The sequence below is a fragment of the Tursiops truncatus genome, chromosome 13 (genome assembly GCF_011762595.2).
Source record: "Tursiops truncatus isolate mTurTru1 chromosome 13, mTurTru1.mat.Y, whole genome shotgun sequence".
Taxonomy (NCBI): domain Eukaryota; kingdom Metazoa; phylum Chordata; class Mammalia; order Artiodactyla; family Delphinidae; genus Tursiops; species Tursiops truncatus.
Window position 1 is genome coordinate 879,211 of NC_047046.1, and position 19,550 is coordinate 898,760.

The 19,550-nt window shown below is 60.1% G+C and overlaps 2 protein-coding genes across 2 annotated transcripts; one reads left to right on the forward strand and one right to left on the reverse strand.

The window, feature by feature from the left end:
* Positions 1 to 659: 659 nt before the first annotated feature.
* NOC4L (nucleolar complex associated 4 homolog) lies at positions 660 to 6,439 on the reverse strand. Its single transcript, XM_033836674.2, has 15 exons — positions 6,306 to 6,439; positions 5,857 to 5,977; positions 5,257 to 5,363; positions 4,883 to 4,990; positions 4,565 to 4,714; positions 4,381 to 4,480; positions 4,266 to 4,300; positions 3,897 to 3,947; positions 3,705 to 3,816; positions 3,495 to 3,555; positions 3,239 to 3,349; positions 2,915 to 3,075; positions 2,743 to 2,825; positions 2,342 to 2,455; positions 660 to 2,255 (listed from the first exon to the last, which is right to left on the reverse strand). The coding sequence occupies exons 1-15, from the start codon at positions 6,420 to 6,422 to the stop codon at positions 2,136 to 2,138; spliced, it is 1,551 nt and encodes a 516-aa protein (XP_033692565.1). The 5' UTR covers positions 6,423 to 6,439; the 3' UTR covers positions 660 to 2,135.
* A 134-nt stretch (positions 6,440 to 6,573) lies between these two features.
* DDX51 (DEAD-box helicase 51) lies at positions 6,574 to 14,958 on the forward strand. Its single transcript, XM_019942455.3, is given in 16 exon segments — positions 6,574 to 6,906; positions 6,908 to 7,120; positions 8,116 to 8,266; positions 8,582 to 8,727; positions 8,839 to 8,910; positions 9,005 to 9,111; positions 9,276 to 9,384; positions 9,454 to 9,599; positions 9,730 to 9,928; positions 10,006 to 10,121; positions 10,203 to 10,319; positions 10,509 to 10,610; positions 10,724 to 10,787; positions 10,867 to 11,001; positions 11,225 to 12,538; positions 12,668 to 14,958. Coding segments are annotated over 15 exon segments (2,037 nt in total). The 3' UTR covers positions 11,252 to 12,538; positions 12,668 to 14,958.
* Positions 14,959 to 19,550: the final 4,592 nt, after the last annotated feature.

Below are 19,550 nucleotides of genomic sequence, written 5' to 3' on the forward strand. Positions count from 1 at the left end.
GCACCTGGCCTCTCCCCCGGCGCGGGAAGCGTGAGGGTCTGTGCGGTGAAGTGGCAGCAGAGGAGAGGGTGGGTTACGGGGCTGGGGAGCGAGCAGGCTTCCTCATCTCCCCACACGCTGCCCTTTCACTTGAGCTCCTAGTTAGGCGCATGCGCTTTGTAACTTACAAAGGCCAGACAACCCGGGGCGGGGCTGTAGTTAAGGAAAGGCAGCGGGCTTCCCCTTCGTCCTCCTCCCACGGAGCCGCTGGCGGGCTGAGGCTGCCAGTCGCGGGTTCGCTGGTGCCTGTCTTTTCTTCTTTTTAAACATACAAACGTTTACTCTTTCTAAGCGCCTGCATTCTTGTCTCTGGGCTCAGAGGTGGGTTGCTCACAAGCGGCTCAGGATGGTCTCCTGGTACAGACCAGGGAGCCCCTATGTCCTCCGCCCTCAGGTACACCTGCCCGAGGCCCTTCCCTCCCTCCGCCCGCCCACGTAGACATCTTCCTTGATCCCAGGTGGTTCCAAAGCCCTTGAAAGTCTGAGCTTGTACCTCCCCTGGAGCCAGGAGCCCTGCAGTCAGCCCCATGTGCCCCGGAGGCTGTCCCGGCCACCCCTCAGGCTCCTGAAGGACAGGCAGAGCCCCAGCGGTGGCCCCAGTCCCCCCGTTCAGTTCTTACCTCCAACCTACCACGCGGCCTCCCAGCCAACCTCACAGCTGCTGGGAGGGGCACTCTCACCCCTCTTCCCCCACGGACAACCAGGGCCAGAGGACAGGAAATGGGGACCTGCCGGAGGGCAAACACGGCAGAGTGCAGCTGCCCGGGCACCAGCGCGGCTACGGGCCACAGCCAGGACCTACGGGAGCGCAGGACGCCGAATGCAGACAAGACCAAGAGAGACCGTTCAAGTGTTTTGTAGTTTGTAAATTTTTTTACACAGTGGCATTTTTCAAGAAAAGCGGGAGGCCTCAGGCCGTCCAGCACTGCCCCCTGGCATCCCCACACAAGGCACGGCGGCCTCTGGCCCACTGGACACTCCTGGTGCCAGGCTCTCTCAAGACCGCCCACCCCCGCCCCCCGCTCCAGGCAAGCCCTGCGCCCCAGGGACAAGGCGGTTTCCAGCTCAGTAACAGACGTGGGAAGACGGGTGAAGGGCACCGGGGCCACGTGGTGTGCTGCTACCAGCAGGGTGCACTGGGACCCCGGGCCGGTGGGGGGTACCTGGACACCAGACTGGCGGAACCCTTCCCTGCTGTGACTCCAGGGTGCCCACCACGAGCTCCCACCCTGCTCCCCGGGGGGAGGGGCAGGGCGGGGCCAGGAGTGGGGCACAGGAGGCGGAGGGCAGCGAGGTGTCTTATCTCCCTGTGGGCTGCCCCACCCCGTGCCCCCACCAGCCCCTGCCAACCGTGGGCCGGCTCCAGGCATGTGCCGGACCAAGTGGGTTTTTTAAAGGAAACAGGGTCACTACCAGAGCCGGAAAACCCGCCACCTTTGGCAGAAGAGAAACCTCTAAAAGATAACCGTGGAAACAACCGGGCTGCTGGCCCACTCCGCTCAGGGGATGGAGGAATGAACCAGCCCCGCCTGTAACCCCTCGATGGGGCAGACGCTCACCCCCGGACTCACTGTGCTTCTGGGGACAAAGGTGACCTCAGTAGGGCCTGGCCAGGCACAGAGAGCTCGTGCCCCTCTCTGTGCTCCCCGTCGAGACTGACCGGGGCACAGAGCCACCCCGTCACTCCCACGTCACAGTCTAACTGCAGCAGACAGGCTCTCACGGCCGCCCCGTGTCAGGAAGCACAGCGATGCAGAGAGCCTGGCGCGTCTTGGGGGGGAATCGCGGGGGCCGACAAAAGCCACGACCCGGCGCGCTTGTAACTTGAGGCCCCGGAAGCAGGGGCTGCCCTGCAGCGCCCCCCATACCCCACCTCGCCCCTCCCCACCAGGCCGCAGGGAAGGGAGGGCCCCGAGCAGCACCCTCCGGTGAGGCCAGCAGGGTAGGCGGGTGGAGGGGCGGCAGGTGGACGGCACTCTGACCCCAGGCCCAGGGGCACAGGTGAAGGACCTGCACCTCCCGAGACCCCCGCCCACCAGCACCCCCCAGCAGCTTTCCCACAAGACCATCTGTCGGGGGCAGCGGGGCGCGCAGGGTCAGCTCAGCGTGAAGTGCTGGGCACAGAGGTCGCCCCGCCGGCCCAGCAGGCCCTGGGCCGGGATGAACTCCAATGGCACTGGCTCGGGCCCTTTTTTCTGCAGGTCCTGCTCGAATATCTGCGGGGCGGGGACAGGCGGCCGGTCAGGCGCCCCGCGCTGCACGGCCCTCACTGCCCAGCGCCCGGCCCGCCTCACAGCCTCACCTGGAAGGCGGTGAGCTCCAGAAGCGGCGCGATGCTGACCTCGGCTTCGGACAGCGCCTGGCTAATGGCGCTGGCGGCCTTGGACGCCTCGGGGTGGTAATGCTGCTGGAGGGCCTGGAGAGGCACGTGGGATGTCACCGCCCCCCGTGGGCAAAGCAAGGGGCACAGGACGCACTGAGCAGGGGACCATCCCACCACCTCCGCAGGCCAGGGACAGGACAGACGGAGGCAAAGGCTCCCCTGGGTGAGCGAAGTGACAAGGCAAGGTGGGATCCTTGGGGACCTGGAAGAGATGCTGGCAGGGGCGTGCAGGTGGGGCTGGGTGGGAGGCCGAGGGGGAGCGCCCAGGTGGGGCGGCTCCAGGAAGCCCAGGGACTGACCGGCAGGCAGGGCGCCCTCACCTGCAGCTCCCACAGGGAGCTCTCCAGGGCTCGGCTCCGGGCAGGGTCCTCCTCTCGGGGGTCATAGGGGTCGGCGTCCAGCTCTAGGAACGAGACCCAGGCTCCAGTCTGCCACCTGCACCCACGTGCTGGCCTCTTGGCCAGGCCTCCCAGGGGCTCCGGCCACACTCACCAGGGCCCCTGGGGCGGTGCACGAGGACGCGGCAGGCTGGGTGTCTGCGCAGCAGGTTGCAGATAAAGGGCAGGACCGTGAGTAGAGCCTCGGGGGGCGCTGTCAGGGCCAGGCGGGCCAGGCGCTTGGTGAAGGCAGCCACCAGGTAGGCAGGCAGATGCCTGGGGGGGCGGGGGGGGGGGAGGCGTAAGACTCCACCCCTCCGTGCCAGCCCCCAGCTCCCCTCCTGGCCTGCGGGCCCGCAGCCCCACAGGGATGGGCGGGGCCCAGGCAGCACTGCGGCTCTGAGCCAGGCCAGGTGTCCCCAGCCCCGCCCCCACTCACGAGGACGACAGGAAGAGGTCAGCCAGGTGGAAGAAGCGCGCCCGGTACTTGACGTGGAAGACAGACGGGTCGAGCAAGCCATACAGCTTCCGGTAGAAGTCAGGGTACTCCCTGGCGGGGGAGGTGGGTGACGGAGCACATGTCGGGGCAGAGCCACAAACAGAACAGATCAGGAATCCCGGTCGGGGTCACGGATGAACGTCACGGATGAACGGGCAGAGCTGAAAAGCCCTCAGACCCCGAGGCGGACACTCACAGGTTGTGCTTATGAATCAGGATGAAAAGTCCGTTCAAAGCCAGGAGGCTGACAGCTCCACCTGCAGACAGACGCGCAGCCGTGGAGCCCAACCTGACGGCACACCCCCGCCGGCTGCCTGGCCCGGGGCTGCAGAGCCCCCCCCCCCACCGCCGCCGCCCTGGTCCCGCTGCTCCCGGCTCCGGGGCCCACCAGGCGCTCCCTGCTCACCGACGTCACAGGCGCGGGCGAGGAAGTCGATCATGAGGCTGGGCTGCGCCAGGTGAGGCAGGATGGAGTCATGCATGATCACCAGCACCTTCTTGCAGATGCGGAGAGGCAGCTGCCGGAAGCAGCAGTCAGGTCGGTGCGGCCCGCCCCGCCTGCTGGAGCCCAGCCCCGGGGTCCCTCCCCCACCCCTACCTGGTGCTTGAGGAAGCCGAGCCACATCTGCTGGAAGGCCTTCCTGTGCTCCTGCGGGGAGGCGGCAGGGTGGGCGTGCCCACGCTCCCAGTCGTGCCCACTCTCCTCCTGCCTCCGCTACGGAGCCAGGAACTAAGAAACCCCAGCGAGAGAACACCTCCCTCTCGGCCACAGGCCCTGTGTTCACAGCCGCCCTGGCAGTGACACTCAGCCCCAGAGAGGTCTGGGCAGGCCGCCTCTGACCTCCAGGAACCGTGCCTGGGCCCTCGGGGCCTCCTGTGACCCCGGTGGCTGACAAGGCCAGGAAGGGGGCGCTAGCCCAGGACCGGGGGATTCCCAGGGAAACCACACCCACCCAGAGCGTCTCACCCTCAGATGAACGACCTTCCACTTGTCCGAGAGCTCTGCAGATAAAGCGAGGGATCACCCGACATGGGAGAAGGCCGGGGCCCTGCCCTCCCGCCCTCCCAGCCCCGGCGCTTACCCGCGTGCTTCACGTAGAAGCTGGCGGGGGCGCTCTCCTGGCGGGGCAGGCTCACGGAGGACAGCAGCGTGAAGGCGTTGTTCCAAAAAGCGAGGGGCACCTGCCGCAGACCTGGCCTGAGCACCTGGACGCCGCGTGCCCGTCACCCCCCTGGCCCCATCCTCCCCGGACCCAGGCGGCTCACCTCAGGGCGCCCATCAGTGGCCCGGGCCACAGCGTCCGCCGCGGCCTGCATCGTGTGGTAGCGGATGTCGTCGTGTTCCAGGTACTCCCGGAACTGACAGAGCAACAGGGAGCGGTCCTCTTCTGGAGAGAGCAGGCCTCCTACCACCGACTGCAGGGGAGGGGGAACAAGGTGGTGAGCACCTCTCTGACCCCCAGGACAGGCGGCCCAGGTGTGGAGCTCACATAGCAGAGTCTGGGGAGGGCTTCCAGCGGCCCCCCAAACCCCACAACCCACAGGCAGCCGGGGAGACCTGCAAGCGGGCAGCCTGGGCCTCACCTTGAAGAGCTGGTAGGGGAACAGATAGTTGCCTTCCCACTTGGGCTTCTCCAGGGGGTGTTCGCCCTCCAGCTGCACGAACTTCATGAGGGTGCTGAGGGCCAGCTCCTAGGAGGGGTGGCAAAGGGACCGCGAGGCGCCCGCCACACGTCACCCCTGCAGACAGGCCCACAGAGCTCCCCCGGCCCTCAGGCCTGAACACCCGCAAGATAAAGCTCCTGTGAGAATCAGGAGACAGGACGGACGCAGCCACACCCAGAGGAACCAGCCACAGAAGGAGACAGCACCCTCACCTGGACCGGCACCTGCAGCCACGGCCCCAGACCCCTCGCAGACCCCTGCGCGGGCAAGCAAGGCTAGCGGCCCAGACTCACCTTGATCCGAAAGGAGGAGCGAGCCAAGAGCTCCCCCAAGCGGTTGCAGCAGCTGTGGTACCGGTGCCGCATCCACACCCTGTACTTGCGAGTGGCCCCCCGGGACCCTGCAGGTGGGGCAGGGCGGTCAGCCCACACCGACGCCCGCACACGCCAGACGGGACCCAGCCCCACCCTCCCCCTGCCCTCTACTCAGCCCAGCCGAGGAATGAGTGAAAAACGAGTCACTGTGGTTCCAGACCTGGGGCAGGACCAGCACGTTCCCCCAGGCAGGATCCTCTCTCCTTTCACCCCAAGACCCAGACGCGCCAAGGCCTGAGCCACAGAACTCTAAGCCTCCATGGAATTAACAGCCAACTATACGCATCATCAAATCCCACAAGAGGTGCAAAACAGGACCAACAGTTCCACCCCACCCAACCTTTACTTACACCTGGCTTCAACGTCCCTATTACCCACCCCTTGCCCCAAACACAATCTCCCGATCCCACCAACCCGCATGGCCTATGATGGAGTTCTGGGGCGGGGGGGGGGGCTCATCCAATGTTAGCAAGATCCCCCTCTAACCTTGTCAGAAACCAGGCCCTCCTGGACACTGACCTGCCATGACCATCTCCTCAGAGGGCAGCTGGCCCACAAACAGCTCTCCGCGGGCCAGCAGGGCCCCGAAAAGTCGGCTGCATGCACGCACCGCTTCGTGGACCTCCTCCTGGTCCTCAGACTGCGGGGAGATGCCGGTCGCGGGGTGCCCCGCCTGAAGCTGTGGCCCCTGCCCCCTTTCCCGACCAGGACCCCAGCCCCACCCCACCCCACCCCTGAGCCCGCGTGACCCTCCCATCCCACCTCTGCCAAACCCCGCACCCGACCCTCCAACCTGGGAACCCTGCGAGACTGGAGAATACCCCCAGAAAAGTCCTGAACCCCGCTTTGCAATTAGCTGCCGCATTCCGAACCCAAGCCCCACCTCGTCAGAGCCCGAGAAGGCCCCCATTCTGGTCTCCAACCCCGGGACCCGGCCGCGACCCCCGCCGCTCCCCACGGGCCCCCACCTGCAGCACGGCCAGGATGTCGAACACGGCGTTGGCCTTGCCTCGGTTTGCCAGCACCGCCTCCACCAGGCGGCCCAGCGCCCGGCGCGCGCCCCCAGGGCCGGCTTCCCCTTCCATGCCGCCACCCCACGCGGCAGAGACCAACTCAGCCGCCCACCGGCTCCGCCTCCCGGCGCGCCACTGACGTCACCGCCGGCGCCTGATGACGTCTCGCCCCGCCCCCTCGTCATCGTGGCGCGTCGGGCCGGACTGGCGCGCGGCGGGTGGCATGGCGCTCTTCCACGTTGCGCGGTACGCGGGCCCCGAGGCGGCCGGGGCGGAGGCCGAGGCGGACGGCCGGGCTCGCGCGCTGCTGGAGCGGCTGCGGTGCCGGGCCCGAGAGCGGGAGCTGCAGAAGCAGCCGCCGCAGCAAGAACCCTCGGAGCCCGCGGAGGCCGCGCAGACCGCTCAGGCGGCGGGGAAGCGGCGACGGCGGCCGCGCAGAACGCGGAGGCGCAAGAGCGGCGGGGCGCCGGGGAGCCCGCACGCACCTCCCTGCAAGCGGCGGAAGGCGGACGACGAGGATGAGGACGCGGGCGCAGGTAGGGCCTCGCGGGGCGGGGCCCTGGGACTCGGGACCGCGTGGGGCTGACGCGCCGCCCCGCCCCCGTTTCTGCCGCGCAGAGAGCAGCGAGGAGGCGCCGGCGGGGAACAGCGTGGGCGCCGAAGCCGCGGGGTCGCCGGAGGGCCAGGGCGGACAGCCCCCCGAAGAGGCTTCTGGTCCCCCAGCCCACGCCCTGGTGCTCGGGGGCTTCGGGAGGAGCAAGGCGCCAAAGGTGAGCGGCCCGGGGGGGAGGCTGCAGCGCTGGGGTGGCTGTCGTTACCGCGGCTTGTGTTCGTGGGACGGCTTGGAGGACGGTGCTTTCGCCTGATGGGTGTATGGTTTGTGTTCGGTGAGTGAACACCTGAGCCGGCCGACTGCTGATGTCTTAGCATCCTCGTTTACGGTTTGAATCCTGTGCAAACTCGGCACTTCTACTTTCAATTGTAAGAGTTCTCTTTCTTTTACGAAACCAGCGGGTTGACTTGGTTTCCGTACTGCTGTCACAGAGATCTCTCTAAACAGCTTCGCTTCCTTGGTGTACATTTAAGGAGCTTCCACTGTGCTCACCAATCTAGCGAACAACATGGGAGATCCTACCAGGCCTACCAGGTTCCTGGGCGAGTAGCAGTTTTATGTCAGCATAAGATTTCAGTAGTCGAATACGTGAGTTAAAGGATGTCTGGAGCGTGATCGTCATCATGAAGAATAAGAGAGGCTGGGCAGAGTGCCCTTGGGGAGATCCACTTTGAGTTGGAATCAGAAGACAGGGATCAGCCTGGTTAAGGTGTGGTGGGGGCAGGGGGGTGTGTGCCAGGGAGAGGGCCGAGTTGGGGCAAAGGCCCTGAGGTAGCAATGAGTTTGTTGTGTAAAACGACAGAGGGTTTGTACGGTTGGTGCAGAGCCAGTGATAGCAGACAGGTCACGGGCACCTTGCGGGTGTAGTCCGGAGCACAGATGTCATTGGGGCACGGGTGTTACTAGGTGCGAAGGTGCCCCTGGGTGGTCTGGCTCAGGGAGTGGCGCTTTCTGGTATGTATTTTTCACGCCTTTTAAAGGCTTCACGGAGAGTGAGACGTGGGCGGTCTAGGAGAAGCTAGAAAGCTTGTCTCTTTCCTGCGGCCTCTTCAGCCTGAGTGTCTTGAGCGCTTGGCTCATGGGGCCCTGCTCTCCTGGCCTGGCGGGTTTGGGAGCGTTCACCGCATCTCTTTCTCTTTCCCTCTGTGATAGGTCCAGCCTTTCCTGCCAGCGTGGCTGGCTGAGCCAAGCTGCGTTGGAAAGAGTGTCACCGAAGGTCTGGTGCCTATTGAGGATATCCCGGAAGTCCACCCGGACCTGCGGAAGAGGCTGCGGGCTCAGGGCATCTCGTCCTACTTTCCAGGTGCCCCTGCCCTGCGCAGGTGGGGTGGGGTGGCGGTGGGAGCAGGGTTTCCTTCCAGAGCATCTTCTCCCAGAACCGGGCAAGGCCCTCGCTCAGCAGCTGTCCACACAGGCAGCCTGTGCACACGTCCGGTGGCAGGTGTGGTCCTGGCCTCGGCACCTCCAGCCTCTCAGCATTCCAGGAGGCTCTGGTGCGGACCTTGAGCGAGAGCCCAGCCCAGAGGTCACAGACAGGGAGGCGGCCGTCTCTGGTGCCTGTGCTGGTACTGGGTGTCCCTGCACCGATGTGACGTGCGTCTCGCCGTTCCTTGTCCAGTGCAGGCAGCAGTGATTCCCGCTCTCCTGGAGAGCGCAGCCAACGGGTTTCTGGTAAGCAGAGGCGGTTACCGGCCTAGCGACCTCTGTGTGTCTGCCCCAACGGGCAGTGGGAAGACACTGGCCTTCGTCATCCCCGTGGTGCAGGTGAGCGCAGAGAGCCCTCGCCCTCCAGGCGGGTCTGCAGGCAGGAGCGGCTGACGCGGGCGCGGGCGGACGCGGGGGGCGGGCTGACGCGGGCGGCTGTCTACCCCGCAGGCCCTGCTACGGCGAGCCGTGTGCCAGGTTCGGGCCCTGGTTGTGCTGCCGACCAAGGAGCTGGCCCAGCAGGTACGTGGGCCCATGCCTGGAGGTCAGAGCCGGGGGCTTCGTCACTGCGGCGCGGGGCCTCAGGTCGCGCTGTTCATGGCTGCTTTTCCTCCAGGTGAGCAAAGTGTTCAGCGTCTACACAGATGCCACTCCTCTTCGGGTCGCCCTGGTCACCGGGCAGAAGTCGCTGGCCAAGGAGCAGGAGAGTCTCGTGCAGGACACGTAGGTTCCTCTGGTCTGTGGGCTCCTCCAAGAGGTGGGCTCGCTCTGCAGCCGCATCGTAGCCATCTGGCCCCGGGGAGCAGAGCGCTGCCGTCCACAGGGTCCCCACGTCGGGGGGGTGGTCAGTGCAGGGCGGCCCTCCTGAGCCACTCTCCGCTCCACAGAGCAGATGGCTTCCGCTGCCTGGCAGACATCGTGGTGGCCACCCCTGGCCGCCTGGTAGACCACGTCGAGCAGACCCCAGGATTCAGCCTCCAGCATCTCCGCTTCCTGGTAGGTGGCCCACGTGGAGGGAGGCCCGGGCCCAGACCCGAAGCTGACCACGGCCCCCCCGCCCCGCAGGTCATCGATGAGGCCGACCGCGTGATAGACAGCATGCACCAGGCCTGGCTGCCGCGGGTCGTGGCCGCGGCCTTTCCCAGTGAGGGCAGTAGGGATCCCTTTGCTCTGCTCCAGAGAACACAGCCCCGGGCTGTGACTGCAGCCAGGTACCAGGCCCTGCACTCTGCTCTGCGCCCAGTGGGGCCGCCCTGAGCTGGTCCCCTTCGCTGTCCCCCGTCTGAGACGCTCTCCCACCAGGCTGGGGTGCTGCTTTCCTAGCGTGCCCTCCCTTTCCAGCGTCTGCTGCCCCCAGATGCCACTGCAGAAACTACTCTTCTCAGCCACTCTGACCCAGAACCCTGAAAAGCTGCAGCAGCTCGGCCTCTACCGGCCCCGGCTCTTTTCCACGGGGTCGGTGCACGGGGGCCTCAGAGACCCCGACGTGGACGTGGCCGGGGACTTGGGCGGGAAGTATACCTTCCCTGCGGGGCTCACGGTGAGCAGGGCACTTGGAGGGGGGAGGGGGCGTGTCTAGGCACCGGGCTGTGGCCAACCTCGCACCGTCCCCCGCAGCATCGCTACGTGCCCTGCAGCCTCCGTCTCAAGCCGTTGGTCGTCCTGCACCTGATCCTGGAGATGAATCTCTCAAGGGTTCTGTGTTTCACCAACTCCCGTGAGAACTCCCACAGGTGAGGCCCGCGTGGTGCAGGGACTGGAGGGGAGAGGAGGTGGTTCCCCCAGCCCACCCGGCTCTGGCCTCTCCCGCCCAGGCTCTTTCTGCTAGTCCAGGCTTTTGGGGGCGTGCGCGTGGCCGACTTCTCCTCCCGCTACGGGCCTGGCGCTAGGAAGCTGATCTTGAAGCGCTTTCAGCAGGGGAAGATCCAGCTGTGAGTACCTGGGAAGACAGGCCGGGGTCCTGCTCTGGGGAGGGCGCTCGCTCCGGCATCAGCCTGGGTTCCTGAAGGGCGCCTCGGGCCCTCCCCAGCTCCGTGGCGGGGTCCCCAGCAGGGCGGGAAGGGGCGTGTGTCCCTGCTCCCGGCCTCAGGCAGGGCCCGTGGCCCCTTGTGTTCTGCCAGCCTCATCAGCACCGACGCCACGGCCCGCGGCATCGACGTGCAGGGCGTGCAGCTGGTGGTGAACTACGACGCCCCCCAGTACCTGCGGACCTACGTGCACCGGTGCGGGACTGGCCTTGGGTCTGGGGAGGGGGTGGCTTGTGGAGAAAGCCTGGTCCCAACAGCCCTCAGGGGCTGGGGGCCACGGCTCTGGAGGAGGCTGTGCTCCGTTTCAGGGTTGGAAGAACCGCCCGCGCCGGAAAATCCGGACAGGCCTTCACGCTGCTCCTCGAGGTGCAGGTCAGCCTGGGGGTCTCAGCCCGAGGTGGGGCCCGGGCGGGGCGGGAGCCTCTTCCCCTCACGTGCTCCTTCCCCGCAGGAGAGGAGGTTCGTCCGGATGCTCAGGGAAGGCGGGGTGCCCAGGCTCGAGCGGCACGACGCCCCCAGTGAGCTCCTGCAGCCGCTGGTCCCACGGTACCAGGAGGCCCTGTCCCAGCTGGAGAGGGCCATCAGGGTGAGGCGCCACGGGGGCTCGTCTTGGGACAGCCGAGGTGGAGGGAGGAGACGGCAGGGGGCCCCACGGCCCGGAGGGGTCCGGCACCGAACTGGCTTTCCGAGCGGGCGTGGGGATGGGGCGTCTCTGCCCTCGGGGGTGGAGGGCGGGGCCGGCCGCAAGGAGTGAGCGGCGGGTGGCGCCTGCCAACCCCTGCCAACTGCCACCCCCGCCACCCCCGCAGGAGGAGCAGAGGCAGAAGGCAGCCTAGGCCGGGGCTCTGCCCTCGTGGTGGGGGAGCCGCCTCCTTTCTGGAAACATCCCGAGCACCGGTTGCTGGACGCACGAGCAGGAGACGGGGATTCCTCAGCTGAGCGAGCCTCGGTCCCCAAGCACGCTGCTGGCCTGGACACAAGGCTCCGGCCCAGGCCTGAGACCTTCCAGGGGGCACAAGGTCAGCCCCCTGTCGGGTGGTCTTTCTGGAAGCAAGTCTCCAGTGAAACTGTTTACACTCCCCCGGAGCTGACGGGGTGGCGTCTGCCACGCGTTAGGCTGTAAGTTGGGGATCAGCCTTGAGGTACCTTCAGGAATTCAGTTCTTCTAACAGCGTAAGCCACCACCCTGCGTGGGAGAGGTGGCCCTGAGTCCCTCGCTGTTGGGGTGAACGGCCGGCTGCTAAGTAGCCGTTCCCCGCAAGGCGTCACAGAGACCGGAGGATGCGCTGCGAGGTCATCGTGGCTGTACTTCACGATTAGTCATCGCGTGTGTGAGACGAGTGTCCAGGAAACAGGCTTCAGAGCACTGACCGCCGTCTCTGAGAAAGCTTCGTTTCCAAGAGTCACGTGTTGACAGAGCCTTAATGGGAATGAACCGCAGCTCCTTGTGTTGGCAGAATCACCACCATGAGTCCTGGCGTCCCGTGTGCTCGCTGTCGCCCGAGTGGACGTCATGGGGCAGAGTGGGCAGCTTACGGGAGAGCACGCGGACCAGGACTCGGGTCGCACCAGCCCGGACCTCTCGGGGCTGTAAACGCACCCGGCATACCGAACCCGCTCACATTTCAGTCCAGGCTTCGCACGGGACCCGGGGGGCGGCACAGCCATGCACAGCCTCTGAGAGGCGGCTTCCCAGTCTGTGGATTGTATCTCAATAAAGCATCTGTTTAAAAACACATACGGACTTCTTCCCTGGTGACGCAGTGGTTAGGAATCTGCCCACCAATGCAGGGGACACAGGTTCAAACCCTGGTCCGGGAAGATCCCACATGCCGCAGAGCAACAAAGCCCGGGTGCCACAACTACCGAGCCTGCATTCTAGAGCCCACGAGCCACAACTACTGAGCCTGTGCTCTAGAGCCCACGAGCCACAACTACTGAGCCTGTGCTCTAGAGCCCGCGAGCCACAACTACCGAATCCTGTGTGCCTAGAGCTCGTGCTCCGCAACAAGAGAAGCCACTGCAATGAGAAGCCCGCGCACCACAACGAAGAGTAGCCCCCGCTCGCCGCAACTAGAGAAAGCCCCCGTGCAGCAATGAAGACCCAATGCAGCCAAAAATAAGTAAGTAAATTAATTTTTTTAAATGAATAAATAAAATTTAAAAAAATAGTGAACACACGTGCCCCTGGGTGATAGGATTGCTGGAAATACCAGATTGCCTCCTCAGCCTGCCTTTTCTTTTACATTCAGTCACGCTTGTGTCAGAAGACGGGAAGAGGCCCAGGCAGGTGACTGAAGACAACGGCTGAGCTTTTAGAAGTTTCGTAATATTGATAATTGCCAGCAGAACAAAGAATTCCGATGTCACCTTTACTGAACATTGCGGAGTGGCCGGGCGCGTGGGGACAGGAGAGAAGCTGCAGCGTGCCCACGGGTTCCGGGAAGAGGTTGAAGTGGAGGCTGGGGGCTGGGAGCATGCAGCCACTCATGGGGGCACCGCAGGCGCTGCCGCTGCCGCGGGAGACTGAGCAGAAGCACCTCGGCTGTGGCCTGTCCCGAGCCTTCCTGCCCCTCACTTCCGGGAGGGGGGGCCCGGGAGTAGCAAAGTGACCACTAGGCGGAAACGACATTGCCTGCTTTCGCCCTTCACTTTGAACTTGGGAGATACAGGGCCTCCCCTGCACCTGCTGGGTCTCTGGGGCCTTGGGCATCTGGGAGACGGGCGGTAGTGGTGTCTTCAAGGCAGGCTGCGGTGTGCAGGTCACTTTGCTGTTGGGTTTCAACAGCGACTTGCTGGGCATTTATCTGGAAAAGAAGACGACTTCAGAGAAAAGCAAAGCAGCAGGAATTAACAGCGTGTAAGCCAGTCACTCATACTGCAAAACAAACTCATAGAAAGAGAGATCAGGTTTGTCATTACCAGAAGCAGGGGGATTGGATGAGACGGTCGAAAGGTACAAACTTCCCTTTATTAGGTAAATAAGTATTAGGAATGTAATGTACAACATGACAAATATAACACTGCTGTAGGTTACCCATGATGTGTATGAGAGCTGTTAAGAGTAAATCCTGAGTTCTCACCACAAGGAAAACTTTTTTTTCTATTTAATGTTCTATCTGTGTGAGATGGCAGACGTTCGTTAAACTTTGATAATCACTCCATGATGTGTAAGTCAGGTCATTATGCTGCACACCTTAGACGTATACAGTGCTGTATGTCAATGATATCTCAATAAAACTGGGAGAAATAAGAAGCAAAGAGTGAAGGGGGCGCGAACGTGGCAGACCAGCCTCGCAGGCATTCCTGCTGCCACCGCACACACAGCAGGGTGGGCACAGATGCTCTGTGCTGGCAGGAACTGAGCTCACAAAGGCTCCAGGGGGACCTCAGACCCCGGAACTGCATCCCCCCGAGGGTTAGAACTGATCAGGGTTAGGACTGAGCAGGGCCGGGCCGGGACCCACCGGTCCAGCAGCTGTGCTGGTCGTCCGACGGCCCTGGGATGGCTGTTCGGCCCTCCTGGGGGGACCCTTCGGCCAGGCCGGCCCACGAGCACCGAGACACGCAGATGACAGCGTGGCCTTGGTGCAACCATTCTGCTGCCCTCGCCCCCCTGGGCACGCGGGGCAAGGATGGGGAGCGAGGCACCTGCAGGTCTCGTCACCCAGGAAGGCCCCAGGTGCTGCCTCTCAGAAGGCTGGAGGGGAGGTGCCACTCTGGTGCAGCGAAGGCTCCCTCCTGCTGAAGAGCAGTCTAGACTGTGCCCACCGGTGCTCCTGGGAGCGTTCCCTGGCAAGTGTGCAAAGGGGTGCTGTGGCCTGCCAGCTTCTCCTCCCCCGGGCACATCGACGCCTTCTGGTACAAGAGACAGAGGAGGCGGGTGGCGAGGCCACAGCCGCAGCTCTGGACACATGTGCTGTGTCTGCGAACGCGCACCCCCAGAGCATCACGACAGAGCCGTGAAAACGCAAATAAGGGGACTGTCAGGTACCATCCAATACTCCGTCTACGACTGGATGCTGCCCATCACCCCACACTCCTCTCTGTGAATCCCTATTCCCGCTCCATTCCCCCCACAGATCTAATGTATTTTATGCTTGGAATTATTTTATAGACCCCCGATCATGCGTCCCTGCAATAGAAATGTGCTCCAGAATTGACCACAAGGCTCTAAGTGTTCAAAAATAATAATCTTCTGGCCGCTGAGCCTGCGCATCCGGAGCCTGTGCTCCGCAACGGGAGAGGCCACGACAGTGAGAGGCCCGCGTACCGCAAAATAATAATAATCATCTTCTGGATTGAGAAAGCGCTACAATTATTATTGGTATGCAAGTAATCAAAATGACAAGTGTATTACAGTTACGGTAAATAATTACTAAACATAAAAATTAAAATTTAATAGATGGAGAGGGCTAATCTGTTTTCTTCAGTTAGTGCCTATGCCCACAAGGCTCAGCGTCAACTCTATTCTTATTTTTCCAATTTATAAATCAAAACACTGAAAAAATCCCATTCCCATAAATAAACCGATGGCACCAGAGAGCTTTGTTGTCGAAACGTCACTCGATCCTTTGGTCCCTTTCTGAGCTCTGTGAGGTCTGTTGCCAAAATCTACGTCCAGTGCTCTCAGTTGGAAGGATGGGTCCTCCAGGTCGTGCGGAGACACAAAGCAGAAGCTGCCACCTGGAAGCCGCTGCATCCCCGCCCCCAGCCTTCCTGAGAGCGTCCTGTCCTCAGACTTGTGCCCACGCGAGCCGGCACGGTGGGTGGAGGGACACCCTAAAGCGGCTCCCGTGAAGCCATCCGCGCGGCACCCCACGGAGCCTCTGTTTATCCCAACTCTCGGAAGAACTCTCCGGTTTCTGTAGTTACCACTGAGAAGTTAGCCATCGGTCTAACTGTCCTTCTGCAGGTGATCTGTGTGTTCCCTCCACTCCTGTGACCTCTCCTTGCCTCCCGAGTTTACCGTTGGCCTAAATGTGTCTGCGGGGAATCTTTTCTTTATCCTGTTTGAGACCTTCTGGCTTTCCTGAATCTCTGGATTGGCACCGTAAGCCGGTTCTCGAACGTCCTCAGATATTACCTGTCTCGCATTCTCTTCTGGAACTCAACTCCGACATTAGACCTCTCACCCCTCTGCCATCTGTCTCTCCACGCATCTTTCTTTCTTCCTGTTCTTCGTGTTGCAGTAGGTTGATTTTCTCCAGATCTCTCTGTCACTAATTCTCAAATGTATTGTTTACTCTCCCATGAAGTTTTTAAAAACTGCAGTAGAATTTGCATACAGGGGACCTCTCTGGCAGTCCAGTGGTTAGGACTCCACGCTTCCACTGCAGGGGACACGAGTTCGATCCATGGTTGGAGAACTAAGATTCCACGTGCCACACAGCTTGGCCAAAAAATAAAATTCAAAATGTTCTAAATTAAAAAAAAATTTTAATAAAGAATTTGCATTGAGTAAAAATCACCCCCCCCCCCTTTTTCCTGGCTGCACTGGGTCTTTGTTGCTGCGCGGGCTTCTCATTGTGGTGGCTTCTCTTGCGGAGCACGGGCTCTAGGCGCGCAGGCTTCAGTAGTTGCAGCACGCGGGCTCGGTAGTTGTGGCACACGGGCTCAGTAGTTGTGGCGCACGGGCTTAGTTGCTCCACGGCATGTGGGATCTTCCCGGACCAGGGTTCGAACCCGTGTCTCCTGCATTGGCAGGCGGATTCTTAACCACCATGCCACCAGGGAAGTCCCCAAAATCACCCTTTTTGATGTATGGTTTTATGAGTGTTGACAAAGGCCTGTGGTCATGTAACCACCAACGCAATCGAGAACAGGACATTTCCATCACCCCCCAAATCCCCAATGGCTCTTTTGAGGTCAGTCCTTCCCCCCCCCCCCCGCCCCCATCCCACCCCTGAGACCCCTGAGCTACAGTCTGACCCTATCGTTTTGCCGTCTCCAGGACGTCATATAAGTGAAATCATAGAGTATGTAGCCTTTTGTGTCTGGCCTCTTTTGCACAATACATTCGAGTTTCCCCCCTGCCGTCTGAGCACCAGCAGCCTGGTCCTGCTACCTGAGTGCCACGTCATCGTCCGGAGGGGCCGTGGTTTGCTTCTCCATCTGGCAGTTGAATGACTGGGCTGCTTCCAGTTTGGGGAGATTACGAATAAAGCTGCTATAAACATTTGCATACAGGTTATCATGTGGATGTGTGTTTTCACTTCTGTGTAAACTGTGAGAAGTGAGATTGCTGGGTCAGAGAGTAAATGATTGTTTAAGTAAAATACGTAAGAAACTGCCGAACTGTTTGCAACGGGGCTTGGCTCTTGGGCGCCGCCCACCGGCAAGGCACGGGAGCAGGCCACTCCTCACCCTCACTAGCCCAGGTCCTCGTTTTTTAGCTGGTGTGTCCTTGTATCTCCTTGCGGTTTTAATTTGTATTTCCCTAATGAAAGGATACTGACATCTTTTCATGTGCTTATTTGCCATTCTTAGAGCTTATCTGGTGAAGTGTCTGTTCAAATCTTTTGTCCACTTTTAAAAATGAGTCTTTCTTTTGTAAAAAAAATATTTGGTTGCACCACGCCTTACTTGCAGTAGGTGGGTTCCTTAGTTGCAGCTCATGGGCTCCTTAGTTGCAGTTCGCCAGCTCCTTAGTTGTAGCACGCAAACTCTAAGTTGAGGCATGCATGTGGGATCTAGTTCCCTGACCAGGGATTGAACCCGGGCCGCCTGCATTGGGAGTGCAGAGTCTTAACCACTTCGCCACCAGGGAAGTTCCAAAAATGAGTTATTTTCTTGTTATGGAGTTCTGACCATTTTTTTAAAAAATAAATTTATTTATTTTCATTTTGGGCTGCGTTGGGTCTCTGTTGCTGCGCGTGGGCTTTCTCTAGTTGCGTTGAGTGGGGACTACTCTTTGTTGCAGTGCGTGGGCTTCTCATCGTGGTGGCTTCTCTTGTTGTGGAGCACAGGCTCTAGGCACGCAGGCTCGGTAGTTGTGGCTCGTGGGCTGTAGAGCGCAGGCAGGCTTAGTTGCTCGGCGGCATGTGGGATCTTCTTGGACCAGGGCTTGAACCCGTGTCCCCTGCATTGGCAGGCGGATTCTTAACCACTGTGCCACCAGGGAAGCCCTCTGACAATTCTTTACTGTGAAATGATAAGAAATATATGTTGTATATTGGTCTCTGCCCCCAGCTCCTAGAACCCTTGGAATCCACTGAGTGGCAGGGGTGCCAGGAGGTCTTTTGTTCCAATGAGGTGACTTGGTGGGCTCCTGGCTGGGGGTTGGTCACCAGAAAGACCAAACTATGATCAGAAGCTTGGAACCTTCAGCCTCACCGCACACACACCCCCCCCCCCCATCCTCTGGGGAGCAGAGAAGGGGTAGGCACTGAGGTAATCATCAATCCGGCCCATGTAACGGAGCCTCCACAAAACCCCAGGACAGGTTCGGGGGAGCTTCCAGGTTGGTGAACACGAGAGGATTCTGGGAGAGTGGTGCCCAGAGAGGTCAAGGAAGCTCCACTTCCATTCCCCACACTTCGCCCTATGAATCTCTTCCATCTGGCTGTTCCTGAGTTATATCCTTTTATCATAAACCACTAACCTCCTAAGTAAACTTTTCCTGAGTTCTGTGAGCCGTCCTAGCGAACGATCCAACCCAAGGAGGGGTTGTGGAATCCTCCAATTTATAGCCAGTTGGTCAAAAGGACAGGTGACAACCTGGCACTTGTAACTGGCATCTGAAGGGGGTCGTCTGTGGGGCTGGGTCCTTAGCCTGCAGGCTCTGTGCTAGCCTCGGGCAGTCAGCGTCAGAACTGGGCTCTTGTAGGACAGCTGGTCCATGTCACGGAGACCTGGAGAACAGCTTGGTGTGGGAGACCCCCATGCAGCTGGTGTCAGAAGTGTCGTGAGTAAAGGAAACGCGTTTTTTCTTTTATTTACGTATCCTATTACAAGTGCTTCATTGGCTGCGTCTTTTGCAAATGTTTTCTCCCAGTGGCTCTTCATTATCTCAATAATGTTCTTCACATAGCAAAATGTTTTTAATTTTAATAAAGTTCCACTTTTCATTTTTATTCTTTTATAGATTTGTGCTTTGGGTGTTGTAGCTAAGAAATCTTAATTTAACCCAAGGCTACAAAGATTTTTTCCTGTGTTTCAGAACTGTGAGTTCCACATTTAGGTCTCTGATCCATTCTGCGTTAATTTTTGCATATGGTGTGAGGTAGGGATTGAGATTACTTCCACTAAATTTTAAATTTCAATTGTTTTATGTTTAATTTCTAGAAGAACTATTTGGTTCATTTTTTTTTTTTTTTATCTGCTTGGTCTCTGGTGACCCCTTGTTTCTCCTCCATGCTTGTTATTTCCTCCTTTGTTTCTTTAACCATATGAAATACATTTTGCATTTCTTATTCTAGATCCAGCAATTCTGGCATCTTAACGTCTCTACAGGTGTGAGTCAGACCCTCACTCCTGAGGCCTCTTCACTGTGTATGCTGTGATTTTCTGTCATGAGCATACATTCTGGGGGCTGCTGGCTGGAGTTCCTTGAGGCCTGGAGTTGAGGGTTCCTCCAACCAGGCTAACATTTTCTAAGGCCAGTCCCCTGGGCTCAGACATGTGCTAATGGCTTCCCATCCCTCACTCAGTGATTATTCATGAGAACACCACCAGACCAATTCCACCATCTTCCTATTTGACACCAAGGGAACTGAGGATGAGAGGGGAACACCCTGCCCGAGCCAAGAGGCAGTGGGTGTCTTCAGCCCCTCCACTCCATCGCAACTTGGGACTCAAGCCCAGGATACAGGTGATTCCTTATTTCCAAATATGTTTGTATAAAGTACGTGTATTTTATAGACAAATGTATTTTACAAGATGCTCAGATCTCATTTTTTTCCATCATAATACATCATATAAATTCAGGGGAAACAGTTAAAAGTTTTTCAAACCACATGATCCGATATAGAATTTCTATCCAGAAGAATTCTCAAACTCAGTTTGAAGAAAAAATTTTTTAAATCATTTACAAAATTTTTATTTATTTATTTTTGGCTGTGTTGGGTCTTCGTCGCTGCGTGTGGGCTTTCTCTAGTTGTGGCGAGCGGGAGCCACTCTTCATTGTGGTGCGTG